The sequence below is a fragment of the Balaenoptera physalus genome (genome assembly GCF_965194825.1).
Source record: "Balaenoptera physalus genome assembly, chromosome: 2".
Taxonomy (NCBI): Eukaryota; Metazoa; Chordata; class Mammalia; order Artiodactyla; family Balaenopteridae; genus Balaenoptera; species Balaenoptera physalus.
In genome coordinates, this window is record NC_138883.1 from 45638837 (window position 1) to 45662739 (window position 23903).

At 38.4% G+C, this 23903-nt stretch overlaps 2 protein-coding genes and 1 long non-coding RNA gene across 21 annotated transcripts in view; 1 reads left to right on the plus strand and 2 right to left on the minus strand.

The window, feature by feature from the left end:
* The window catches only part of ATG14 (autophagy related 14), a gene marked incomplete at its 3' end in the record, with an annotated part of 271275 nt that overhangs the window by 62159 nt on the left and 185213 nt on the right, over positions 1 to 23903 (plus strand). The gene's annotated exons all lie outside the window — the stretch shown is intronic.
* Positions 1 to 23903, minus strand: part of FBXO34 (F-box protein 34) — a 111295-nt gene that overhangs the window by 36359 nt on the left and 51033 nt on the right. Inside the window, exon 2 of one of the 18 annotated variants that reach the window (XM_082450391.1) lies at positions 16247 to 16334. The exons of 15 other annotated variants lie outside the window; for them this stretch is intronic. Coding sequence is in view for 1 of the 3 variants with exons in the window: in XM_082450386.1 (XP_082306512.1) it covers positions 3529 to 3602 (74 nt within the window). In the remaining 2 variants the exon portion in view is untranslated. Of the gene's footprint in view, positions 1 to 3528; positions 15693 to 16246; positions 16335 to 16401; positions 17548 to 23903 lie in introns of those variants that run through there. 2 more of the 18 variants (XM_082450392.1, XM_082450386.1) reach the window with 2 other exon arrangements.
* The window catches only part of LOC309655392, a 225163-nt gene that overhangs the window by 27319 nt on the left and 173941 nt on the right, over positions 1 to 23903 (minus strand). The window lies entirely within an intron of this gene.

The window sequence follows — 23903 nt, forward strand, 5'->3', positions numbered from 1 at the left end:
AGCTCTGCAGGGATCATTGTTAAGTCCATCCCCACTAAGCCCCAGGCTGTCTGACGCAGCACTCCTTCCTGGTTCAGACCCAGGGCACCAACCAACATAATTTCTTCTTGCCCTACTCCACACCCTTTACTGAAAACTGAACAGGAAATAAACCAGAAGGCACAAAAAAGATAAGAAAAGGGAGACAAACACATAGGCAGTCAAATAAAAAAGAACTGAAAGACAACAGTGGTCAAGGCCAATCAACCCATTTCTTAATTAAACAAATATGGCTTTCAATCCCTCATGCAGTAACCTAAATGCGCAGCCTAATTAATACCTGACTCTTCCTTGTATAAGTGCACTTAACTTCCACAACTTTAAAGATAAACATAAATTTTTAAATAAATACATAGGGAATTTTACTATTTAAAGACATCTTACTGCAAATTCTTTTACAACAATAGTCGCCCCACATTCACTCATGGGGCAGGGGAAATGATAGTATTAATATTAAAATGTTATTATTAATAATGTAACTGTTGATATTTATTGAGTACTTAAGCTGTACACTATTCTAAAGAATTTGATTATGTATGTATATGTATTAGTTTCATCTTCAGGACAATTCTATGAGATACATAAAATTATTATTATTATTTATTATTCCCATTTCACAAATATGGAAGCTGACCAACTAAGTGTAATGAATACTATGTGCTAGGTCTTTTGTGGCCATGCCACGCAGTATGTGGGATCTTAGTTCCCCAACCAGGAATCGAACCCGTGCCCCCTGCAGTGGAAGCGTGGAGTCAACCACTGGACGGCCAGGGAATTCCCACTAGGTCATTTTTAAAATGTGCTTCATAGTATTTTAAATGAGGCCATGTGTGTGTATACAAACACATACATTCATATAACAATTAATAGACGAGTCAAATGATTTGTCCAGAAGTCACTAAATCAGTTGTACAGAGGTTCCTAATTATAAGTACAGTATATTTATAACTGTCACAGACCAAAGTCACTTCAAGTTTATTTTAATAGAAATGTTTCTCTTTGCCCAGGAAATGGTCAAAGACCTGAAGATAACTGAACACAGATCCAAGCTGAACAAAAAGCCAAAGGAAAAGCATTACAATACCATCAACTCCTTAAAGGCAATTCCCTGTCTGATATTTTATAAATACCCCATTGGATCAAGCACGGAACCCTTTACACACAGCAAGAGCTCCATGAAAAGTAAATGCCAGAACTATTCTACAATAGCATCCTCGTCTCCCACATCTTCATCAATCTGAACTCCAAATAAAGGGGGAAATTATGTTAAGGAGCTCCTGAAAACACCTGCCCTTCAGGGTCATACAGGGTTATTAATGGACCCACCTAACTTGGTAGGTGGGACACCCAGTTTGACAAGGCAACCTGCCCCCCTAGGGGGACCATTTCAAAAGCTCAGTTCCCCCAAATCCCACCCTACCTCCCACAAGGAGAACTGTTCCACATGACCTCCTTGTTTCTCTACAAAGCCTCAACATCCTCTCAGTCATCTAAGGTTGATAACTCAGCACAGTGGTTCTCAATCTTCTTGGACCCTGGATCCTTTTCAGAATCTGAGAAAAGGTCTGAGTTCTCTGGCCCAGAAAAATGCCAGAGTATGCACATAAACAATTTTGGACAGAATTTTGGGGAAATCTCAGTGCTTATGATTAATAGCTTCTGCCTCCTCCTCCTTTTTCCTTCACCTTCACAGTAGCCATTTGACCTTTCTTCCCTACCTAACAACATCTTTGTCACTCTTTACCTACAGGAACTACTGAAACCCAACTGGGCCCTTCCCTGCCCAGGTCTCATCCACAGCCCCACCCACACCCATCAATGGTTACTATAAGCCTTGCTTGAATTCCCAGAACTACTCCCTTGGGACACTTACCATGGTCTATCTTGTCTTCATCTCCCCTACTATACTGTAAGCTCCTGAAAGGTAAGAATACTCTTACTCCTTTCTGTATCTCTCATAGAGCATGCAGCAAAGTGCCTTGCACATGGCTAGGGTTTTCATAAGCATGAATGTCAAACCTAAGGACTTAAAAGAAACCAGCCAATCAGCAAGAACCTCTTAAATGGAACACTTTGAGTGTCTGACTAATCAATGCTTGGGCAGCCCAGGAAGTTGATGCAATTAAGCAACTCCACCCATCATTTCCTGATCTAGCACCCTGCTCTCTCAGAGATGGGAGGTTCATGAGGTGGAGACACGGAGACTCTCCAAGCCACTTTTCTGCAAAGCAAAAATTAGTTTGGCTTGAGCAGCAGCTCTTTTCCAGCACTCTAGTTACCTAAAACATTCCTATGCAACATCAGATTTTAAAGAAAATCCTACTCTCAGCCATGCGCAAACACACAGAGCCACAATACTTAATACTGTCACTTTAACTAGAATAAAAACAACTTTCATTCTTTTCACACCAGACTAATAAAAAGAAATTTAAAAAAAACCAAAAAACAAAACTTTCATGTCACTAATAACCTCCAGGACAGAACAACCTAGATATGCAGGCATTCAGCTATGAGTTAGGCAACCTCCTCCTCATTTTCAAAGCCCCAAACCACATCCTTTAAATACTAAAATACATAGACACTAAGTCCCAACAAGAAACACTGTAAAGTCTCCCCATGACTCTTTACTATATTAAACACAGCTGTCTAAGGTCATGTTTACATATAGATTAAAAAAAAAAAAAAAAAGCCAAACCAACATCAGCATTAACAAAATGTATAATAAACAGCATTAACAAAATGTATAATGTATAATAAATGTATAATAAATTTCCAAACTAGAAAAGAAGACACCAAGAAATTTTTAAAACTTCCACCTTTAAGGTATATAAAACCATAAATTATGTCCTATTATCATGATTTGGTTATTTCTGTGTAAGTTTATATATATATAAAGTTTATATGTGTGTGTGTGTGTGTGTGTATATATATATGTATATATATATATATATATATATATATATATCACAATGCTTTAATTACTTCAATAGAAAACCCTAACTTCCCTGGTTCTAAATTAGTTATAAAGCATGCAGAGTTCACACCCAGAACCTTAGGTACTTCAATTGTTAACAAACCAAACCACAAAGGAAAAACTGACACCAAGATCAGATTTATAATAGATGCAAAACTATACACAGCAAGCAAAGCCAAACATGGTAGGAATTAGAAATGATACAAAACTCCTTCCCCAAAAATTTCTAGTAATAAGCTTATTCCTCTTTCCTACTGTCCAATCCTATATAAAAGATTATTAGCACAAATAAACTAACAGAAATCCTAATTCACAAACTGCTAGAATTCGTGACTCATGGGTCCAACTCCTGCTTTCCATCCTCAAAGCAGGATCCTACTCCCTAGGCAAGATGGCCCTGTAGCTAACAAACATAGCCCACTGGAAAAAGAAAACAAACATCTTCCCTAAACATAACAGCACCTGAGCTGTAAGGAATGTTTTGTATCTACAAAGCACTTTTACAAACATCTCACTTGGCCCTCTTTCTGTTCCTCAGCTCATCTGCATCTTGGGGCCTTTGTACCAGCTGCTCCTTCTTTCTCCCCATCTCTGCATGCCCACCTATCCCCTTGTGGCCCTCACGTCACCACAAACTTCATATTCCTCAGTGTTTTTGTAGTTCACAGCCTGCAACCACTGTGCTGAAAAAGGAGATAAAAGCCCAGAAACTGAAACTTGCTCAAGATCACAGTAGTGATGTAGTCATTACTTCAGAGGTCAACATTTTCTGACACGCTAAAAATTTTAAACACACATTTTAAGTTATAAAAGATTTAAATAAAGAGGTTCACCAAGTTCTCCTTATGAAAACATTCTACAATATGTTTTATTTCAGGAACTGACATTCAGTCTCATCTTGTATTAAACACTTCCCTCCCAGTTTTAAAAAGCGTAGTAAAAGACAATCTGAGAAAGAGCTTTGTATCTGAAAAATCTTCTACAGTGATTAGCAAAGAACTAAAAATTACCCAGGGGCAAACCAGAAGCTAACCTGCATTACCTGGGAACTTATGGAGAGGTGATAGTGCTAGACCCAGGTTCCCATATAAATAGACCCTTTAAATCAGTCTAGTCAGTGTTGCACATAACAATGCCCTCATGGAGAGTAACATTCACTATAATTCTTACTTCTACTGAGTGGAATGTTTAGGTGAGAAAAATATTAAACACCAAAGCATAATCATATAGGATATTCTTCAGTTCTTGAATTCGCTTAGAAAATAATTATTTAATACCTACAGATATGCTGCCATATGCTTGAAACCCTAATTTAATGAGGGCAAAATGAAAGCCAAACAATGTGAGCAAAGGTTTCAGCAGCAGTTCAAATGGAGAAAAAGTTGAGAGTGAGTTATCACAGTCACATATCTTTAAAACACGACAAACACATAAGAATATGCAGATTGAATGTCAGCATTTATATTGCATGTATCAATTTAGTTTTTCAAACTTTATTCAAACTAACATCAAAATAATATTGAAGTATTGTATATATTATGTACCTATTTGCTCTTTATAGTTGCCTAAGATCTAGAAGCATACAAGGTTTACTAGTTTTGTTCATTATATAGTTAACTACATTATAATGTAATGTAAAAAAATTTTATTTTTTTCTTTTTTGGCTGCGCCACGCAGCTTGCGGGATCTTAGTTCCCTGACCAGGGATTGAACCCGGGCCCTCAGCAGTGGAAACGTGGAATTCTAACCACTGGACCACCAGGGAATTCCCTACAAAAATTTCAATTCTACTCATATTGAAGGGCCTCAGTAAATTTCTTCCTTAGGATGGGATTCACATGTTCCTCAAATTTACAAAACACTGCTCCAAGACCAGAAGTTATTCAGTAAAAGAGAGGATAAGAGCCGCATAGGAAAAACTATTAATATGTAAGTGTATACTACAATGATTTGATTAAAACTACAAAAAAGGTAGGCCCATCCTCATCCAGATCGGCAACACTGGTAGTTGCACTCAAATTGCTACCATCTGGAGGGGCGTAAAGAGATCGGGCCCCTTACCTTTGGGAATTTTCACCAATCCTAAACCTTGGTGAATTTTCTTCCATTTCACATCACAAGTATAAAACAATTTCTAGTCTCTAATTTGAATGTTCAAGCAATTATTTCTCCTTTTATTTAAATCTCACAGTTAGACAGCTAAGTTATCGAACAGATCTTTCATTCATTCACTTAGTATTATTGAGCATCTACAGTAGATAGTACCAGGAACTTTTCCAGAAATTGGGGATAGAGCAGTGGGCAAGTACAAAAATCCCCATTCTCATCAAACCTGTGTTCTAGGTGGGAGACAGATGAATAAAGCATATGATACATAAAGTTATCTATGGAGGGAAAGGGAAGCAAGAAGTATATGCATCATGTACTAATGATAATATATAGGCATAAGATTTCAGAAAGCTATGTTTAGTCACTGTATCATGAAACAAAAATGTAATAAATAAAACCCATTAGAAAGAATGTGAGTGCCCATTTATATGACAAATCCAGAAATGAGATGAGACTATCAGGATAACACACAGAAGCAAAATGGCACAAAAAGCAAGGTCTTTTTGAACACTGACTCTGATCCTGGTATGTGCTCAAACCATTCCTGAAATACTCTAAATAGATTTGAAACAAATTTTAGAAGGATATTTATGGAGACACACACAAAAAAAAATAAAGGAGAGATTGAGATAATACAGGGAAAGGAAGAATACCCAGGAATTAAGTTAAAAATAGGTAGATTATTCTGTAGGTCACTCACTGTTAGCCTAAGTGCACAGTATTTCCTCAAATTTCAATACTAAAAACTAATTTGGATAGAAAGAGAAAAGTGACATCATGGCTATCTGATGCCACTCAGCTCTAAATTTCTTTAATGGTTACAGAAAACACGCAAATCAAAACTATAGATAAATGCCTTCCACAGGCTCTTATTTGGGAAGATGGGGAAGGGAAGGGAGGGTCATCAGTAGTTAGAGGAACAAAGAACAAGCTAATCAAAGAAGAAAACAATTATCTTTGATTGAACTCAACAAGAAAACAAAGGCTAGTCATAAGGTTAAAAAAAAAAAAAAAGCACTGAAATTAACATTTTTCCTAGCATAAAACTAGGACTAGAGGAAATGTGAAGGCTCAAGAGGCTAAGAGAAAATCCTCTTAAAATAGGCAAATTTTATTAGAAAAATCAAATTATTGTGAAATTTTCTTTTTTAAATCCCAAATGCCTTTTTAAAAAAGTTACACAGGTATTTTAATTCTATCCCACCGTCACATGTCTACCCACATCCCACAAAGCCCAGAAACAAAGAAAATTCAGTGACTCTCCAAAACAATACCGAATAGAAAGAAATGGAGTGTTTCAAAAATTTCAAGAAACACAAAACTTGGTTAAATATCCTTTAAGATCATGCAATTCTTTTATTTCATGCTCAAAACAAAAAACTGTGTGATATTTATTTGGTTTCCTGAATAGTACCTCCTTAGTGCTAGAATTATAAATCCTGAGAATCACAAAGGAATCATGAGATGACCACCTAGCCATAAGTTCACACACTGACGGAGGACCAGAAACCCACTTTTATCACTGTGCTCTGAGTTGGCAAGGCTCCCAAGGCTAGCTCATACTATAAATCAGTGTGTCAATTTATGAAGTCTTAATGGGGATCAAAATTCCAATTTCAGAAATTGGAACACCTGAGTCCTCCATTCATACTGTCCCCTCTTTCTGATATTAAACCAGGAGGTTTGGGTTATACATGAAAAAAATAAAGAAAGAAGAATCTAAGGAAGAATTCAACCAAGCTATAATCAATTTCTATATACCACCCCGCCCCCGGCAAAGAGCTCACTCAACACAGGAAGATTCGGCCTCTTCCCCCACCCCTCTCTCTCCTAAAGGCTGGACAAACATGGCTTAAATTTTTGTTTTTAAGCTCCTCCTTAAGGCCTAATCAACTTCCATTTATTACATACTTTCTTCAGCTGATTAACTAAATGGATTTTAACTTCCTAGGTGTTCCTACTCTTCTGAGTTTGAACTAGTTCCGTTGATCTAAATCTCTCTAACTGCTCATTTGCTAGATTATGTTCCTTCTAAAGATGTCTGATTGCATCCAATACTACTCAACTCTCCCTAATTTTCTGAGAGTCATCTTATCTCAAAGTTGAATAGTATACTAACTTGAAAGAGAAGAGCCTACTTAACCATTCATTCTTGCCACAAATGTTACTCCATGGCATTCATTTGAACCATTTTTAAGGTTTAAGAATGGGATAATACATTAGAGAAAGAATGCAAAATATGCAAGAATTTTTGAAATAAACTGCTTTTTAAAGACATTTTGCACAAATACCCATCAGCCCTTTCCTGGCCCTCCAGGCAGTGGTTCTCTACCTTTCAGGACAGAGTCTCTACCCCACCCTCCAAGAACTTCTAAATAAGTAAAATCAGTTCTGCTATACGGGATTGACTGATATACTGGGGAACAAATTGAGTAAACTATGAATTTTGTGTTTGCTTACGTAGGATTTCTTCTGTGAGAAACACTAGGTGCACATACAAAACTGCACTCAGTTGATCCCAGCAGCACAGGACACACACATGCACATAACTCAAACATCTTTTTTAAAACTTTAAAAAAACACACATCAAGCACATGCACCATCTGTAATGTTTTCCTGGAAATCTGAAAATAACCTGCAGCAACCCAAGTTGGCTATGATGCCTCAGGGCGCCTCAAACAGTTTGGGAACTGGCACCTTAAGTGCCCCACCCCCAGTCTAACATTTCTAAAAATAACCTACACAGTGCACAAAGTGGCCAGCTCCCAACCTCTCTCTAGGGCTCCGGGTCTGTAAACTGACTTTTCTAAATCTCCACTTGGATATCTAATAAGCATCTGAAACTCAAAACGTCCAAGACAAAATCCTGATTCCCTGTGCACGTTCCACAACCACCCTTCCAAAATCTTTCCCATTTTAGTAAACATCAATCCTTTTTCCAATTGTTAAAGCCAAAAACCCTTGAATCATCCTTGACCCCCTTTTCCCTCTCACAACCACATCAGCAAATCCCATTGGCTCTACCTTCAAAATATAATCAAAATGCAACTACCGTTCACCACCTCCACTGCTACTACCCTGCTAAACCACTAGCATTTTTCACCTGCATGAGTCTCCTATTGGTCTCTCTCAATTCTACTCTTACTCCCCATATGGTCTACTCTCAAACTCAGCAGCCAGAGTGATCCTATAAGGAAAAAGGGAAATTCAACAATATCATCTTCAATGCCAAACCCTTCAACGGTTTCCCCTACGATGACACCCCACCATCTCTCATTCCTTACTTGTCTCTCCCCCCTTTGCTTACTCTGTTCCAACGCGACTGGCCTTCTTGCTCTTTGTCAAACACTCAAAGCACAATCCCACCTCAGAGCCTTTACACTTGCTGTTGTTCCCTCTGCTTCTTCCCCCAGATACTTACCTGTGTCACTCTGACTTCTTCCACATTTTTGCTCAAATGTCATCTTCTCAAGAGACACTCCGTGACCATCCACATAAAGGAGTATTACTCCCCTGCATTCCCTATTCCCTTTACCCCTTCTTTACATTCTCTGCAGCACTTTCTCCTTCCCTCCTGATGTGTCTATACTGGTGCATCTTTCCTCTGCTAGAACATCAGCTCTAGGAAAAGACTTAATTTTGTTCACTGTTATATCTACCAGGCCCCAAACCATATGTTACAGACACTCAATACCGTTGAATAAAAATTATACCAATTGCTTTAGGATGTTTTACTTAATATCAAAATACTCCCCAGAGTTTGTATTATTGGGAGTTTTTCTATCCTGCATCTCAAACTCCCCTGTTTTCCTGATAATAATTAAACTTATGCTTTTTTTGGCCATCATTATCCATACAGAAAATTATTTGGCTAGTCCACAATGAATTATACTTTGATTTTCCTAAGCTCTTTAATTCTATTCATAAGCTAATAGATTAGATAAAATCAGGGTAGATGTTTCAGGTGGCAAGGCACTTCAAAGTCTAACCACAGGACTTCCCTGGTGGCGCAGTGGTTAAGATTCTGCCTGCCAATGTAGGAGACACTGGTTCGAGCCCTGGTCCGGGAAGATCCCACATGCCGCGGAGCAACTAAGCCCATGTGCCACAACTACTGAGCCTGCACTCTAGAGCCAGCGAGCCACAACTACTGAAGACCGTGCGCCTAGAGCCCGTGCTCTGCAACAACAGAAGCCACCACAATGAGAAGCCCGCAATGAAGAGTAGCCCCCGCTCACCGCAACGAGACAAAAGCCTGTGTGCAGCAACTAAGACCCAACGCAGCCAAAAATAAAAATCTAACCACAACATGTTTAAACCAAAGATTACCTGTGGGCCCCACCTACACAATTTGGCCCAAAGATAAAAATCACTTTTTGGGGACTTCCTTGGTGGTCCAGTGGTTAAGACTCTGAGCTTCCACTGCAGGGGGTGTGGGTTCGATCACTGGTCAGGGAACTAAGAGCCTGCATGCCACACGGTGTGGCCAAAAACTAAATAAATATCACTTTTAACCTTTGCCTCATTTGATTCTCTAGTCCCAGACCTTCTCTACCAGTTATCTTCAATGTGGATTGGGGGTGGAGTGGGGTGGTCATATTAATGAGCCTTAATAGGAAGCTACTTGATCATCACCAGGCAGAAAGTAAAGCCCATCAGGATCTGTTTGGAGTCTTCGTAATGTGATGGAACCTCAACTCAGGGGATTTTAGATTTGACTTCCTCTCCTCTACAAACTATCTCAGTTGTATTTTGTGTATGCTGAGGATATTTAGACACCCCCTTGAGCAGGCCTGCGGTCTAATCTATGAAAAGGTATTTGGATTGTCTTAGGTCCTTTTGAAAAGCAATGGAGTTGGCTCCTTGTTACTATGGTGATGAGGGCCCTAGGAACAGATGTACTTTCCCACTGAAAATTCAAAGCATTCGGTAGCTTTGTTTTTTATCAGGAATAAGGTAGTAGGAGGAGCAGCAGAAGCAATTATGGAGTGTATTTATAAACATGTAAAGGAGTGTGTTTCTTAACTCTGAATAACAAGATTTTAAATTGTTTAGTTTACAAGAAAAAAATGAAGGGAATAAGAGAACTGAAGAAAATAAACATGCTGGAGTATATTCTAACACGTATAGCTCTACACCATCACTGAACCTGGCACTACAGATTTTCCAGAACAGAGGTTCTCAGATTGGTTTTCAGATTGGTCTGGATGGGAAGAAAAATCCATTGAAGTAACCAGGAAATCAACGAAAGCAAATAGTGGTACCAAGCCCAGTGCTCCCAAAACATTAACAGTTTAAAGGAGAGATGCCACATCTCAATAAATTCTTAAAAGAAAATAATATTCAGCATCTATTCCTGATTTTAAAAAGTTCTTAGCAAACTAGGGATAGAGTAAAACTTTACCTTAATAAAAGCACTCTACCTGAAATTTATAGGAAATAGCATACACAACAGCAAAATATTAAAAATATTTCCTCTTAGAACCAAGAATAAAGATGCCAGCCATCATATTACAAAAAAAGATTAAAACATTGAGGGAAAAGACAAAAATCTGTCATTATTTGCAAACTATATGTTATGGGGCTTTCAAGTTAAACAACCAAATTAAAAACTATTTGGTTTAATAGTACAAAAACTTATCAGATAAAAGATCAAAATTTAAAAAAAAACAAAACAAATCTTAAAAAGAATTGCCACATGACCCAGCAATTCTACTAAGTATGTACCTAAAACAGGTACTTAAACAAATACTTGTAAGCAAAAGTTTATAGCAGAGCTACTTAGAATAGCCAAAGGGGAAAACAACCCAGATTTCCACCAGCAGATGAATAGATAAATTGTGGTATATACATACAATGGATTATTATTTAGCCATAAAAAGGAATGAAGTACTGATATGTACTACAACATGGATGAACCTTGAACATATTAATGCTAAGTGCAAGACTCATAGGTCAGATAACAAGGTCACACATTATATGGTTTCATCTGTAGGAAATGCCCAGAATAGGCAAACCTATAGAGACAGAAAGTAGATTAGTGGTTGCCTAGGGCTGGTTGGCAGTGGGAGGGGAGAGAGCACAGAGAGATAGGAAATGACTGCTAATGGGCATAGAATTTCTTTTTGGAGTGATAAAATATCCCAGAGGAACTTCCCTGGCAATCCAGTGGTTAGGAGTCAGCACTTTCGCTGCCGTGGCCCCAGGTTCAATCCCTGGTCAGGTAACTAAGATCCCACAAGCCACACAGAGCAGCCAAAAAAAAAAAAAAGAAATAAAGAAAATGTCCTAGAATTAGAGGTGATGGTTGCACAACTCTGTAACTACACTAAACACCAGTGAACTATACACCTTAAAAAGGTGACTTCCCTGGTGGTCCAGTGGTTAAGACTCCATGCTTCCACTGCAGGAGGTGAGGGTTTGATCCTTGGTTGGGGAACTAAGATCCTGCATGCCACATGTCACAGCCAAAAAAAAAAGAAAAAAAAAAATTAAAAGAAAAAAAGGTGAATCTTACAGTATGTGATTTACATCTAAATTTAAAAAGTAAATGGAAGAGAACAGTCAATAAGATTTGAGGTGGGAAAAACATAAAAACTCCAAAACATATGCTAAAACTATAGTAACCAAAACAGTATGGCAGTAGAGCAGAAACAGGTAAGGAGTTCAAGATAGCAGCATCCTCAATATTAGAGATGCATACTTAGTGGGAAAAGCAGAATGTTTGAATAAATTGAGAAAACCAAATATCTGAGTGAAAAGGTAGATGCCTACTATACCATAAAAACTTAAAAGTGCCATATTGAGTAAACTGTAAAATTCAATACTGTCAATTATGAGAATATGATTTTAAAATCTTAGTGGGAAGTAAATCCTTTCCTAAGCAAAAAACACAAAATATTGACATATCTGACTAAATACAAACTTTAAACATTTGGGGAAAAGACACCATAAAGTTAAAAGACAAGCAAAAGACTGGGAGAATATTTGCAACATACACAAAAGATTAATTTCCATGACATTAAATAGTTCACCCTAGCCAATGGGGAAGGAGCTGAGTGTCAATATTTTAGCATAATTCTACTGGTGTAAAACAAACAAAACTGAAAAGACTATATACAGTTTGCCCAATACATAGAAAGATATATAATGCCCAGCAAACTGGATATTTTGGAAGGTGAGTTAGGGACATGTATTTTTTCACATCTATTTTCAACACTGTTTATATTTCTGACCACAGTATGTTAACTTTATAATATCAAAAATAATTTTAGGAGGAAAAAAGTCTGAGAAGCAAAACTTCAAGTAGATGAGGGCCACTGAAGGATTTTTCAAAGGGAAGTAGCCTGGTTGGATTAGTGTTCTTGACAGATCTCTGGAGCAGCTTTACAAAGAAGGGCTATGAAAAGCACCAGTTTGGAAACAGGTACTGATTCATTTCTGTATTCAACAAATGCTGAACACCTACTGGGGCTCGGCACTGAGCTAAGCATTGGGACCAATTAGAAATGTTGCAAGCTGTCTCAGCAAAAGGTCAAGTATACTAGGTATACAATACTTTGGGGACTGGTACAAGGGACATAAGGAATCATTTTTAAGGCCTCTGTGGATAATATCCTTCTGATACTCCTTATACTACAAGAGGACCAGATACTGCTAATAAGTATAATCCATTTTTTGACAACTTGAATAGAAAAAGCAAAAAGCCCATATCAGCCTGTTCTTACAAGTCTTGTTTTCAAGATTCTTTGACTGTGGAAACCCCATGTCCTAAAAATCTTTGAACGAAGAAATTTCAAAGCCACCCTTGGTCATTTTCTCTGTGTCCATTTTTTTTTCATTCCTTGGTTTTGACAAAAGATGACTAAAAAGAGGACACAACGTTAATAGTTAACCCAAAGGAAAAACATTTTAGTGAATCATATTAGAGATATTTTTAATTGTGATTTAATCTGCACTGGTTTCTTTTTACAGTTGACATGTTCCCATTTTTATCACACCCATCTGCTATTTCAACAGCAACCCAGTTTTAGCAAAAGTTAAAGACCATGACTATACATAAAATTTTTTAAGCTTTCTCATCTTAAAACTCATTTTTTAAAAGTGTCCACTAAGTGAAGGGAGGCAGGAAAAATTTTAAAAACCCTGCTGGTAACTTTGGCAAACAATTCACCCTACCATTTAGCTTAGGGGCATTTCAAAGATGTGAGAGGTGTGGCAGCAGCTCCAGGTTATACCACCACCTTAGGGCTAACTGCTTTATCATCTAGGGCTGAGAAAAGGAGCTCCTCTGAGGTTGCTGGTTAAGCAGGCAATCACTATCACCTAGACAAAGTCCACCCGCCTGAATGAGCTTTTATTAAAGGTACCATAATGCTACCACTATTCTCCCCAAACCATACCAACAAAGTCCCTCATTTTTAGATTTCCTATTTCAAATGCATGCTGTGGGCAATGCCAAGGAAAATGGAGGTCAGTTTCTGAGGAAGAGATTATGGCAAGCATGACAGTTAGGACCTGCACACCCCAAGACAGTCCCAATTTCATAGTATTTTATTGTTTTCACATAAGATGCCTTGTTAAATATGTTATTCAAGATGATTTAATAGTCGTCCTCATGAAAGATTTTTTAATAAGAATAAAGTTCAGGGCTTCCCTGGTGGCGCAGTGGTTAAGAATCTGCCTGCCAATGCAGGGGACACGGGTTCGAGCCTTGGTCTGGGAAGATCCCACATGCCGTGGAGCAGCTAAGCCCGTGCACCAACTACTGAGCCTGTGCTCTAGAGCCTGTGAGCCACAACTACTGAAGCCCACGCGCCTAGAGCCCATGCTCTGCGTCAAGCGAAGCCACCGCAATGAGAAGCCTGCACACCCCAACTAAGAGTAGCCCCCGTTCGCCGCAACTAGAGAAAGCCCTAGCGCAGCAACAAAGACCCAACTCAGACAAAAAAATAGATGAATAAATGAATAAATAAATAAATTTATTTTTTAAAAAAAAGAATAAAGTTCAAAGCCCAGAAAAAAAGTCTTTTCAGACTCTCTGTAGAGAGCATATAATCATATGGAAAAAACCTGGCCTAATCCCCCTGAGCCATCCTGAGAAAAAGAAGCATTTCTTCCCAGGCAGGAGATCACCAGAAATTACAAAGGATTTAAAAAACAAAAACTAACAAATAACAACCAAAAAAACCCCCCAGCCATTAGCACATACAAAGTGTCTGACCTGTATCTCATAAACAGAGGGGGAAAAACTCTCTAATTAAAACACGAGAAGCCACCACAATGAAAGAAAGCCCGTGCGTAGCAATGAAGACCTAAGGCAACCATCCATCCATCCATCCACACATCCATCAATCAATCAATAGACAAAGGAGAACTTAATGGACTATGAGGTGGCCTGGTGTGAAATTAAGGGTAATGAGAGTCTAACCAACCCAAACACATCAAATCTAATGGGGAAAGCGGGACACTGAATTTGAGCAAAAGAAGTTAAGAATGGAGACAAAGTCACAAGATTGGAAGACTCACTAGATGAGTGAGCAATAAATGTCTGCTGCAGAGTGGATGAGGTGACCAGGTTGCCAGATCCAGCCACTTGGGCAACTGGAATGGCTACAGAATCTGAGACAACTAGGTACTATGGTTCCAATTCTCTGTAATACCAAAGTATGTGACCTGAAACTGCTCTGTATTTCCTTATGTCCCCACACATCCATATCAAAAACTAACAGCAGGTCATCTGGTTCAACGTCTACTTACAGATGGTTACTTCTTCCTTTATGAAAATGAAAAGTATTCTAGAATCAGTAGAATTTTTTCCTGACTGCATTTATATATGATTTGCAAACCAACAGGAGACTGGCTAAGCCTGCTGAGAACTCCCTTAAACTGTTGAATCTATTTACCTACTTTTTTCAAGAATCAGATCCAAGACTTCTGGGTAAGGATGGTGGACTAAACACATAGCTATTCACTGATCCTTCCCCAAACACCAAGGGATAATTTTTTTTTTAAGATATAAACCCACAGAGATGAAGAGAACTGAAGATTACAGCCACAAATTTTTGAAAGCTGGAAAATAAATGACTAAAAGGTAAAGGACCCAAAGACCCAAGAAAACTGAATCCTAAGGTAAGCTTCCGGGAATACTTCTCCAAAAGGCTCAGCAGGGATAAATGGGAAGAATTAACAGAAAATCTTTCTGAAATGCAATTCTCAGATTCCCTTTCACTCTCTCAGGCAGGCAGACAAATGCCCTTCCTTCACCCTTGCAAGACTGAAGGTAATCTAAGGAGGTTTATAAATAAACAGAGGTTTATATGGACTAGGAATCACCAGGTAAGGTGAAGGCAGTTTAAGTTAACATATGTACTAGATTCCAGTCCATAGTGTGTTGGTAAATAAATGTTTAACAACTGGCTGGGGTTTGGGGGGCGGGAGGACAAGTGTAGTTATTTGTATGTTTGCTGTTTACTAGTATAGCTGCTTCAAGTTACCAAATGATGTCACTGAATGCAGAGTTCAGAAGAGATGTCTATTACTACATAGTATTCCCACCATATAGGTAGATGTACATACTCTCAAGAGCATCCACAGGGGCTTCCCCGGTGGCGCAGTGGTTGAGAATCTGCCTGCCAATGCAGGGGACACGGGTTCGAGCCCTGGTCTGGGAAGATCCCACATGCCGTGGAGCAACTAGGCCCGTGAGCCACAATTACTGAGCCTGCGCATCTGGAACCTGTGCTCTGCAACAAGAGAGGCTGCGACAATGAGAGACCCGCGCACCACGATGAAGAGTGGCCCCCGCTCACCACAACTAGAGAAAGCCCTCGCACAGAAACGAAGACCCAACACAGCCAAAATAAATAAATAAATAAATAAATAACGTTCCCTTTAAAAAAAAAAAAAAAAGAGCATCCACAATAAAAAAAAAAAGTAATACAATACATCGAAAGTGGTGGGGTTTTAGTACTTATTAATTTTTAATATAACATTTAATTATAAATCTGCATAACCTCTAATAATTGTTGTATGTAGCAACTCACTCGCAAAGTTCCTGAAAATTTAACAATTGTCTATGATGTGCTAGTACTAGCCACTGACCCCAGCCCCCTCTATCAATACCTTTCCCAAAAGGCTGACAGCGAGGCCTTCACTTCCAAGCAGTGGAGATTAGAAGAGATGTCTCTGGGGAATTTGACCAGTGATTAGTCTACAAGGAAAAATATAAAGATACTGAAAAGTTCCCAAACTAAATTTGACCAGATAGATCATCCTACCTCAAAGCTCACAACTGGTAAGTCCTACTTGCATGTTCAGAGCTAGCAGTCAGCTTCTTAGGATCCCACTTTTAAATATTAGCAAATAGCCAAGAGTTGTTAGACATCTCTAGTATGAAAAATAGAAACAGAAACAGAAAAAGAAAGCTGAGAGAGAGACTAGGGTCAGCTTCATAGGCGTGTGACCTGGGCAGTCACATAACACCCTGTACTTGGAAGAGCTCCATGTTAGGTTTGACGCTATGCTCTTGCTGTCTTGGAATGCTTTAATAATGTTAAACAAGGGGTCCCACATTTTCACTCTGTACTCAGCCCTACAAAGTACATAGCTAGTCCTGATAGAGACTATGTAGGCAGAAGAAAATTCTGGGGAGACAAACACCATTAATATTTTCAGAAACATAAGACAAAATATTACAAACATGAAGCCAGAAGAGTATGCTAAAAAAAAAAAAAAAAAAAAGACAAAACAGAGAGAGTCAGAAAGTGATCACAAGCATGCTTTCTTGCTAATTAAAAATGTAATAGCTGAAATGAAAAACTCAATAGAATAGCATAAGAATTCTGGAAGATTAGTCCAGGAGGTCCAATATCTGAAAAATAAGAGTTCAAGAGGGGATAAAAAGGAAAAAAGGGAGAAAGTCATCAACAAAACAGTTCCCAGATTGAAAGGGTTCATCAAGTGCTCAGCACAATGAAGGGAACCAAACTCACACTAAGGTACATTATTGTGCAATTTTAAACACTTAGAAATAAAAGAACTGATCATATAATCACGAACTTAATGGCTTTCACCTTCAAGAGCAATGCAGTAAACATGGAAGAAATTAGAAAACAATGAAGTCATGCCTTGAAGATCTGCAAGCTAGAATTCTATAGCCAGCCAAACAAACAATTAAGAGTAAGGACAGAGTAAGACATATTCAGTCATTCAAGGTCTCAGAGGTGATTAAAAATCAAACTCCCATAAATCTTTCTCAGGCAGCTACTGGAGAATACATTCTGACAAAGTAAGACACAGGAAGATATGAGATCTAGAAAACAAGAAATCCAACACACAGAGGCAAAGAGTAACCCCAAGATGCTGGTGAAGGGAAGTCCCAGGATAAGAAGTATGCATAAAAACAGTGGGCAACCAGTCCAGATGGGAGCACACCTTCAGGAAGATGGAAAGCTAATGGAACACCTGAAGTTGTCAGAATCCTGAAAGGGAAGTTGGGCAAGTTGCAATTTGAACTATAAAAGGAGTTAATATAAAAGTAGGCAACAAAGAAAAATATAAATTCTAGGGAAAACCAAAAGTTGTATAGAAAAGTAAAAGTGTTCACAGATTACTACATGGCTTAACTGTCAATAGCACATTCACTCTTTTTTTTTTTAAAGGTGTGTGTGTATATGTGTGTATGTGTGTGTGCGTGTGTATATATATATATATATATATATATATATATATATACTTTTTTTTTTTTGGCTGCGCCAGGTCTTAGTTGTGGCACACGAGGTCTTTGTTGCCACATGTAGGATCTAGTTCTCTGACCAGGGATCGAACCCGAGCCCCCTGCATTGGGAGCACAGAGTCTTAACCACTGAACCACCAAGCGCAGAGTCTTAACCACTGGACCACTACTGGACCACCTCCAGTATTCAGTGTAAACACTGAATACTGATCTAAGCAGTTATGAACACCTATACCAGGACAGGAAAACAGAAACGGTACCTGAGGATGTGGAAAAAGAACTAAATCCTCATCTGCCATAATGGGAAATCAAGAGATAATACCTGAAGCTGAGAAATTAAGACATCAGAATACAAGAATGCTATTAAGAATGACAAGGTTCAGAACTTGCTACCCCAAAATAACGGTGCCTTGGCATAGTGAATATTTTAAGCTGAAGAAATCTGAGAAAGGACAGGTGCAGGAAGGACTCTCTGACCTTCTCTTCTACCCTGAAGCAGATCCTAAGACCCTCATGTGAGAGATGCCCTCCCTATACCTGGAGGAAGGGAGGATCCTCATTTCTGAAGCTGGAAGGACAAAGAGAGAAATTCAAAGTAACTGGCCTGTTTCCCCAGTTTACTAACTTTAGCTCATGTTATTTTGTCCTATCACATTCTTCCATGACTTTCTACTCTTTCAAACCCAATATAAAAGTGCTCAAGCTAAACCACTTCTTCAGGTCTACATTTCCTCAAGAAGACTCCCATGTTACACAAAACCTATATTAAATAAATTTGTATGCTTTTCCTTTGTCAGTATGTCTCTTGTCAGTCCATTTACAGGGCCCTAGCTAGAGAACCTAGGAGTAGAGTAGGAAGAAGAATTTTTACTCCCCTGCAAGAACAAAGAGGTAAGAATCAGCTATAAGAAATTAAAGTGTTTGCCTCTTTAGAGAGGGAGAAGTGGGGGATGAAGTGGGAGAACTGTTGCTTTTCAAAACAAGTCTTACAGAGCTATTGAATCTTTAAACTATGCACATTTAACACTTTGATAGAAAAAAATACAAAATAAAAACATGAGAAAAACTAGCAGAAGTTTAGTTTGATTTAGTTCATGATTCCTTTTTCAGATTACAAGTTTTCCCAACAAGAAATTTTTCTCCTTTCATTTGTTGTATTTCCAATTTTTCTACAACATTTACTACTTGCACAATAAAAAGTTAATAATCATCTTACAGATACTCCAACTATTATTTAGGGATATTCCTGTATCATATGATACCCAACCTGGCCCAGCTCGGGAAAAGGTGGTAGCTTACCTCCCAGGAGTTACCACAGCAGTTCACACCAAATGACTCCCTATCTCACAATGGGTTTCCCTCTGCAAGCCTACATTCTTTCAAAACACTATAAAAAAGACTTTCCATTTAACCCTGTGAGAAATTCAAATAATAAACACAACAAACTCTAGAGTGTGCCTTTAAGGGCAACAAATTCAATTTCTTTCACATCTTTATTATTCCAGACACTAAATTAAAATCTTTCAGTACATGTAAATTACAAGATACCTTATTTAAACACAACTGGATAGCATTTAGCATTTGTTTTTATTCTTTCCTTATATAGCTGTCAGGTTGACTCTTATCTAGCTAGTAAAGTTATTATAGTCAGTTTACAAAACACAGTTCAGATAAGTAAATGCTGTCACATCCTCTGTGCACCTCCAGATTGAACGATGATGGTGGTCATGGTCAGCATAGGATATTTAAGGAGGAATTTGCTTAGCACAGAGAACTGAGCCTATCTGTAGACAGATGTAGTCCAGCTCAAGCAGCTACACATGTTTTCACTTATTCCTTTAAGAGTGATTTGATTTGTTTGGATTTGGTATAGAATCATTTCTGGATTTAAGGAAAACTAAACAAGGTTTTACAGCTTGTTATGTTGGCAGACAGGTAGCCATGAAGAAATCCTAATCTAAAAAAGATTCCTTTTGCACTTAAAATTGAGGTGGGACAGACATACCTGAAGGCATGGTCTACATTTCTCATCTTCATTCTGCCTAATCATGGCAAAGATTATTTTGCTTTCATTATTAATTAGTAAACCCTAGCCTAGGTAATGTGGCCTGTAGGATCATGAACACTCCTTACACACGTATACCTAATGCCAGAAAAACATGCCTTTGACATAAAAAAAAAAAAAAAGCCTTAAATTTTTCTCAAACTGGCAACAAAAACAAGCTGCTACTAGAAGAATTTCTTTTTTTGTCAAAGTGAAATTAAACTTTGCCAATATACACAAAGAACATACTTCCAGATTAGTGGCTGTTAACCAGCTTAATCTTAGGACACTCAAAATTTCCTGTTCACACTAGAGTGCTTTAGGTAAATAATACTCATCTCTTCCAGCTTCCAGATAGCTCTCGGCCTTAGGAAAGTTCATCTGGTTTCTTGCCACCTCCATCCATCCCCATCTAACCCTCCCCCCAAAAGCAGCTCTTTTTGTCACATTTTGTTTTCTGAAAGGCTTGTTTTTTCCATTCTAAGTTTTCCCAAACTATTTCAGGGTTCTGACAATTCTGCCAGTGACTAAGTCTCCTCCTGGGAATAGCCTCATTATCACCATTGAAAACAGTCACTCCTAATACTGACTGATAAGAATCTGGAAACTCTTTGTAACTTCAGGAATGCAAATCCCACCCTACCCAATCTAAAGATAAATGTATTACAAATGGAATAACGACTCACCACAGGACAGAACTCTAGCAGTCTTTGTGTTCCAATTAAGCTATTGAGTTTTGTGTATAATCCTAATTCTTACTAATATGAAGAATTTACTATTTCCTTTCTCATAACCAATTAATACGTAAATTACTAAGAGTCAAGCAAGCACAAAAGAAAAATGGGGAAAAAAAAAAAAACACCACACACACTCAACACAAAAACTCAGCAGCAAATGCCCGAATGTTTTTAAGGTGATACAGCCTTCCAACTGATCATCTGTTTCAGAAATATTTTGTGCAGTACATGTGTTGTGCGGGTAACTTTTGTTTTTGGCAAGCTAGTCCTCCTGGCTTGGAAAATCAACAGCAGATAACCTAAAATGAAAGGTCTTTTCCTATATCCCTCAAATGGAACAACTATTTAGAAACTTAATTCTTGTAAAAAAAGATATCCAAAACAGAGATGATCATGTATTTCTATCACCACCATTTTGCGTCTATCTAGCTTGCTCAGTATTCACGGAAAGTTACATAATCATAGTCCATTCATTCCAGAAACGTGAGCGAGCAATGCAGAGATGACTCCCCCCACCACACACAGCCCCCCGGAAAAGCAATGTCCAAAAGTTCTTTCACATCGACCAGAACCAACATGGGCCATTTGGAGTCACAGTGGCGAACGTGTAGCTCAGGGGTATATAACCTTTTTCGTGCCACAAACTTCTTTGGCAGTGTACAAACACTATAGACTCTGGAATTATTTTTTAAAGCGAAAATACATACACTGAGAAAACCGATTATACGGTTATCAAAATATTTAAAACTCATATAGTATTCAATACACTTCTTGTTTAATACATAAAATAGTGAGCTCTAATGACAAGTCTATTAACTACCATAATTTCCAAATTATGACCAATATAAATGATATTTTCAAGGTATCTATAACAACTACAATGTAATATAAAAATATCTGACTGTCAATTGATGACAAAGTCACAGGGACTGCTGACTGGCTGTGGTTTGAAGCAAATGGTACATTTCAGTTAGGGATTAGTGAAAACAAGAATCTAACATTTTTCTCATTCAAGCTCATGGATCGCTGAGGCTTTTAAAGTATGCTCATTCTGGAGCATTTAAAGAGGCATTTAGGGACTCCCCTGGCGGTTAAGACTTTGCCCTTTCAATGCAGGGAGTGCAGGTCGGATCCCTGGTCAGGGAACTAAGATCCCACATGTCGTGCGCAGTGTGGGGCTGCTCCCCCTCCCCCCGCCCCCGAAAAAGAGTCATTTAGAGATCACTTGGTTCAACCTCTTCATTTAAAAGATAAGGGAACTAAGGAGGAATTGATGACACTGCTTGCCTGAAGTATCTTCGTTCCAAATCACCGACTTCTATTTAAACCACTGTTTTCTCCTGAAAACCTGAATCTCACATCTAGACATACTTAGCACTTACTTCAAACTTGCATCTCAGTTTCATCATCTGTAAAATAAAGATAATAATCCAACTTTGGAAGAATCTTAATGTGAAAACCAAATTTAAAAATCCATTTTAAAATACTATAGCAGTACCTTTAAAGGTAAGGCTAATTATCAATTAATTCCATGAGAAATCAAAGGCAAGTTATTCTTGTTCCTTAGTACACCTTAAATATCATCAAATTCTGATTTATTTACAACATTAAATATTTTATGCTATCAAGTGGATTTCCCAAAAGACAAACTGACCCTAGAAATAAGCCACTTTGAAACCGTGCACCTCAGATTGGGACTCAAACCCAGCCAAAACCCACAGTCTTCCAACTGAGATCACACACCTGGTTTCAGGACTTAATGAAGCTCGGGTTCTTGATGTCTCATCACAGAAAGAATTCAGTGAGAGACAAAGTGATAGGTAAGAAGTGGATTCATTTAGAGAGAAACACACTCCACAGACAGAGTGTGGGCCATCTCAGAAGGTGAGAGTGGCACCAGGGTATGTGGTTGTCAGTTTTTATAGGGGTGGGTAATTTCATAGGCTAATGAGTGGGAGGAGTATTCTAGCTATTTCGGGAAGGGGTGGGGATCTCCAGGAATTCAGCCACTGCCCACTTTTTGATCCTTATGGTTGGCCTTGGAACTGTCATGGCGCCTGTGGGTGTGTCATTTAGCTTGCTGACGTGTTACAGTGAACATATACTGAGGCTCAAGGTCTAGTGGAAGTCGACTTGTCCGCCATCTTGGACCAATTTGGTTCTAATCAGTTTGTCATGTCCTCGGGCTATGCCATTCTTTCAAAGGTTGTGCCCTGCTCCCTTCCCTCCTGGTTCAACTTCAAGTAGAAAATATGTTTAGAACTAAAAGTATTGGCTTTGGAGTCAGACTCTTACAAGCTATGTGCCTGTAATTCTATGCAAACTGCTTGTTTTATCTGATCCTCCGTTTTTCAACCATATGAGACTGCCATAATTAAACAACAACCATATGAGACTAACAACCATATGAGACTGCCATAATTAAACGTCAATCCCTTTCTCTTAAAAGGGTCAGTGAGGAATATAGGATTCAGATAACCTCATAAAGCAGTAAGGAAGCTTTTCTGATTTATGCATTATGGATATTTACTTTCTCCCCCATATTGTTCCTGGTGAATTTGAGGTTCTTGCTTCATCACAAAAGAATTTGGAGAAGAAGTGATAGGTAAGAAGTGGAATTATTTAGAGAGAAACACAGTCTACAGACAGAGTGTGGGCCATCTTGGAAGTCAAGAGGCAAGAAGCTTTGAAATATGGTTTGGTTAGTTTTTATGGGCTGGATAATTTCATAGGCTAATGAGTGGGAGGATTATTCCAATTATTTTGGCAAAGGGGCAGAGATTTCCAGGAATTGGGCCACCGCCCACTTTTTGGCCTTTTATGGTTAGCCTTAGAACTGTCATGGTGCTGGTGGGTGTGTCATTTAGCATGCTAATGTATTACAATGAGTGTATAATGAGGCTCAAGGTCTACTGGAAGTCGAACCTTCCGCCATCTTGGACCTAGTCGCTTCTTATTAGTTTTCGCCATGTACTATGGCTATGTCATTCTTTTAAAGGCTGTGTCCTGCCCCCTTCCCTCCCGTTTCAATGTCACTTGATAAAATTATTTAAAATAGAATAAAGTGTGACACAAATAATATCCTCAATTCATGGTCAGTGCAGAATCTCTCAGCAATCTAAAAGAAAGCCAATCAAATAGCCAGCAATTTTTTTCCATGTTTAGAAAGAAATTCCACAGTAAAGATAGTATTACTGTGCTTTGAAAAAGGAAGGGAATTAAAACCATAGGCCATTCCCAAATTTCTAAACCAGACAAAAGCAA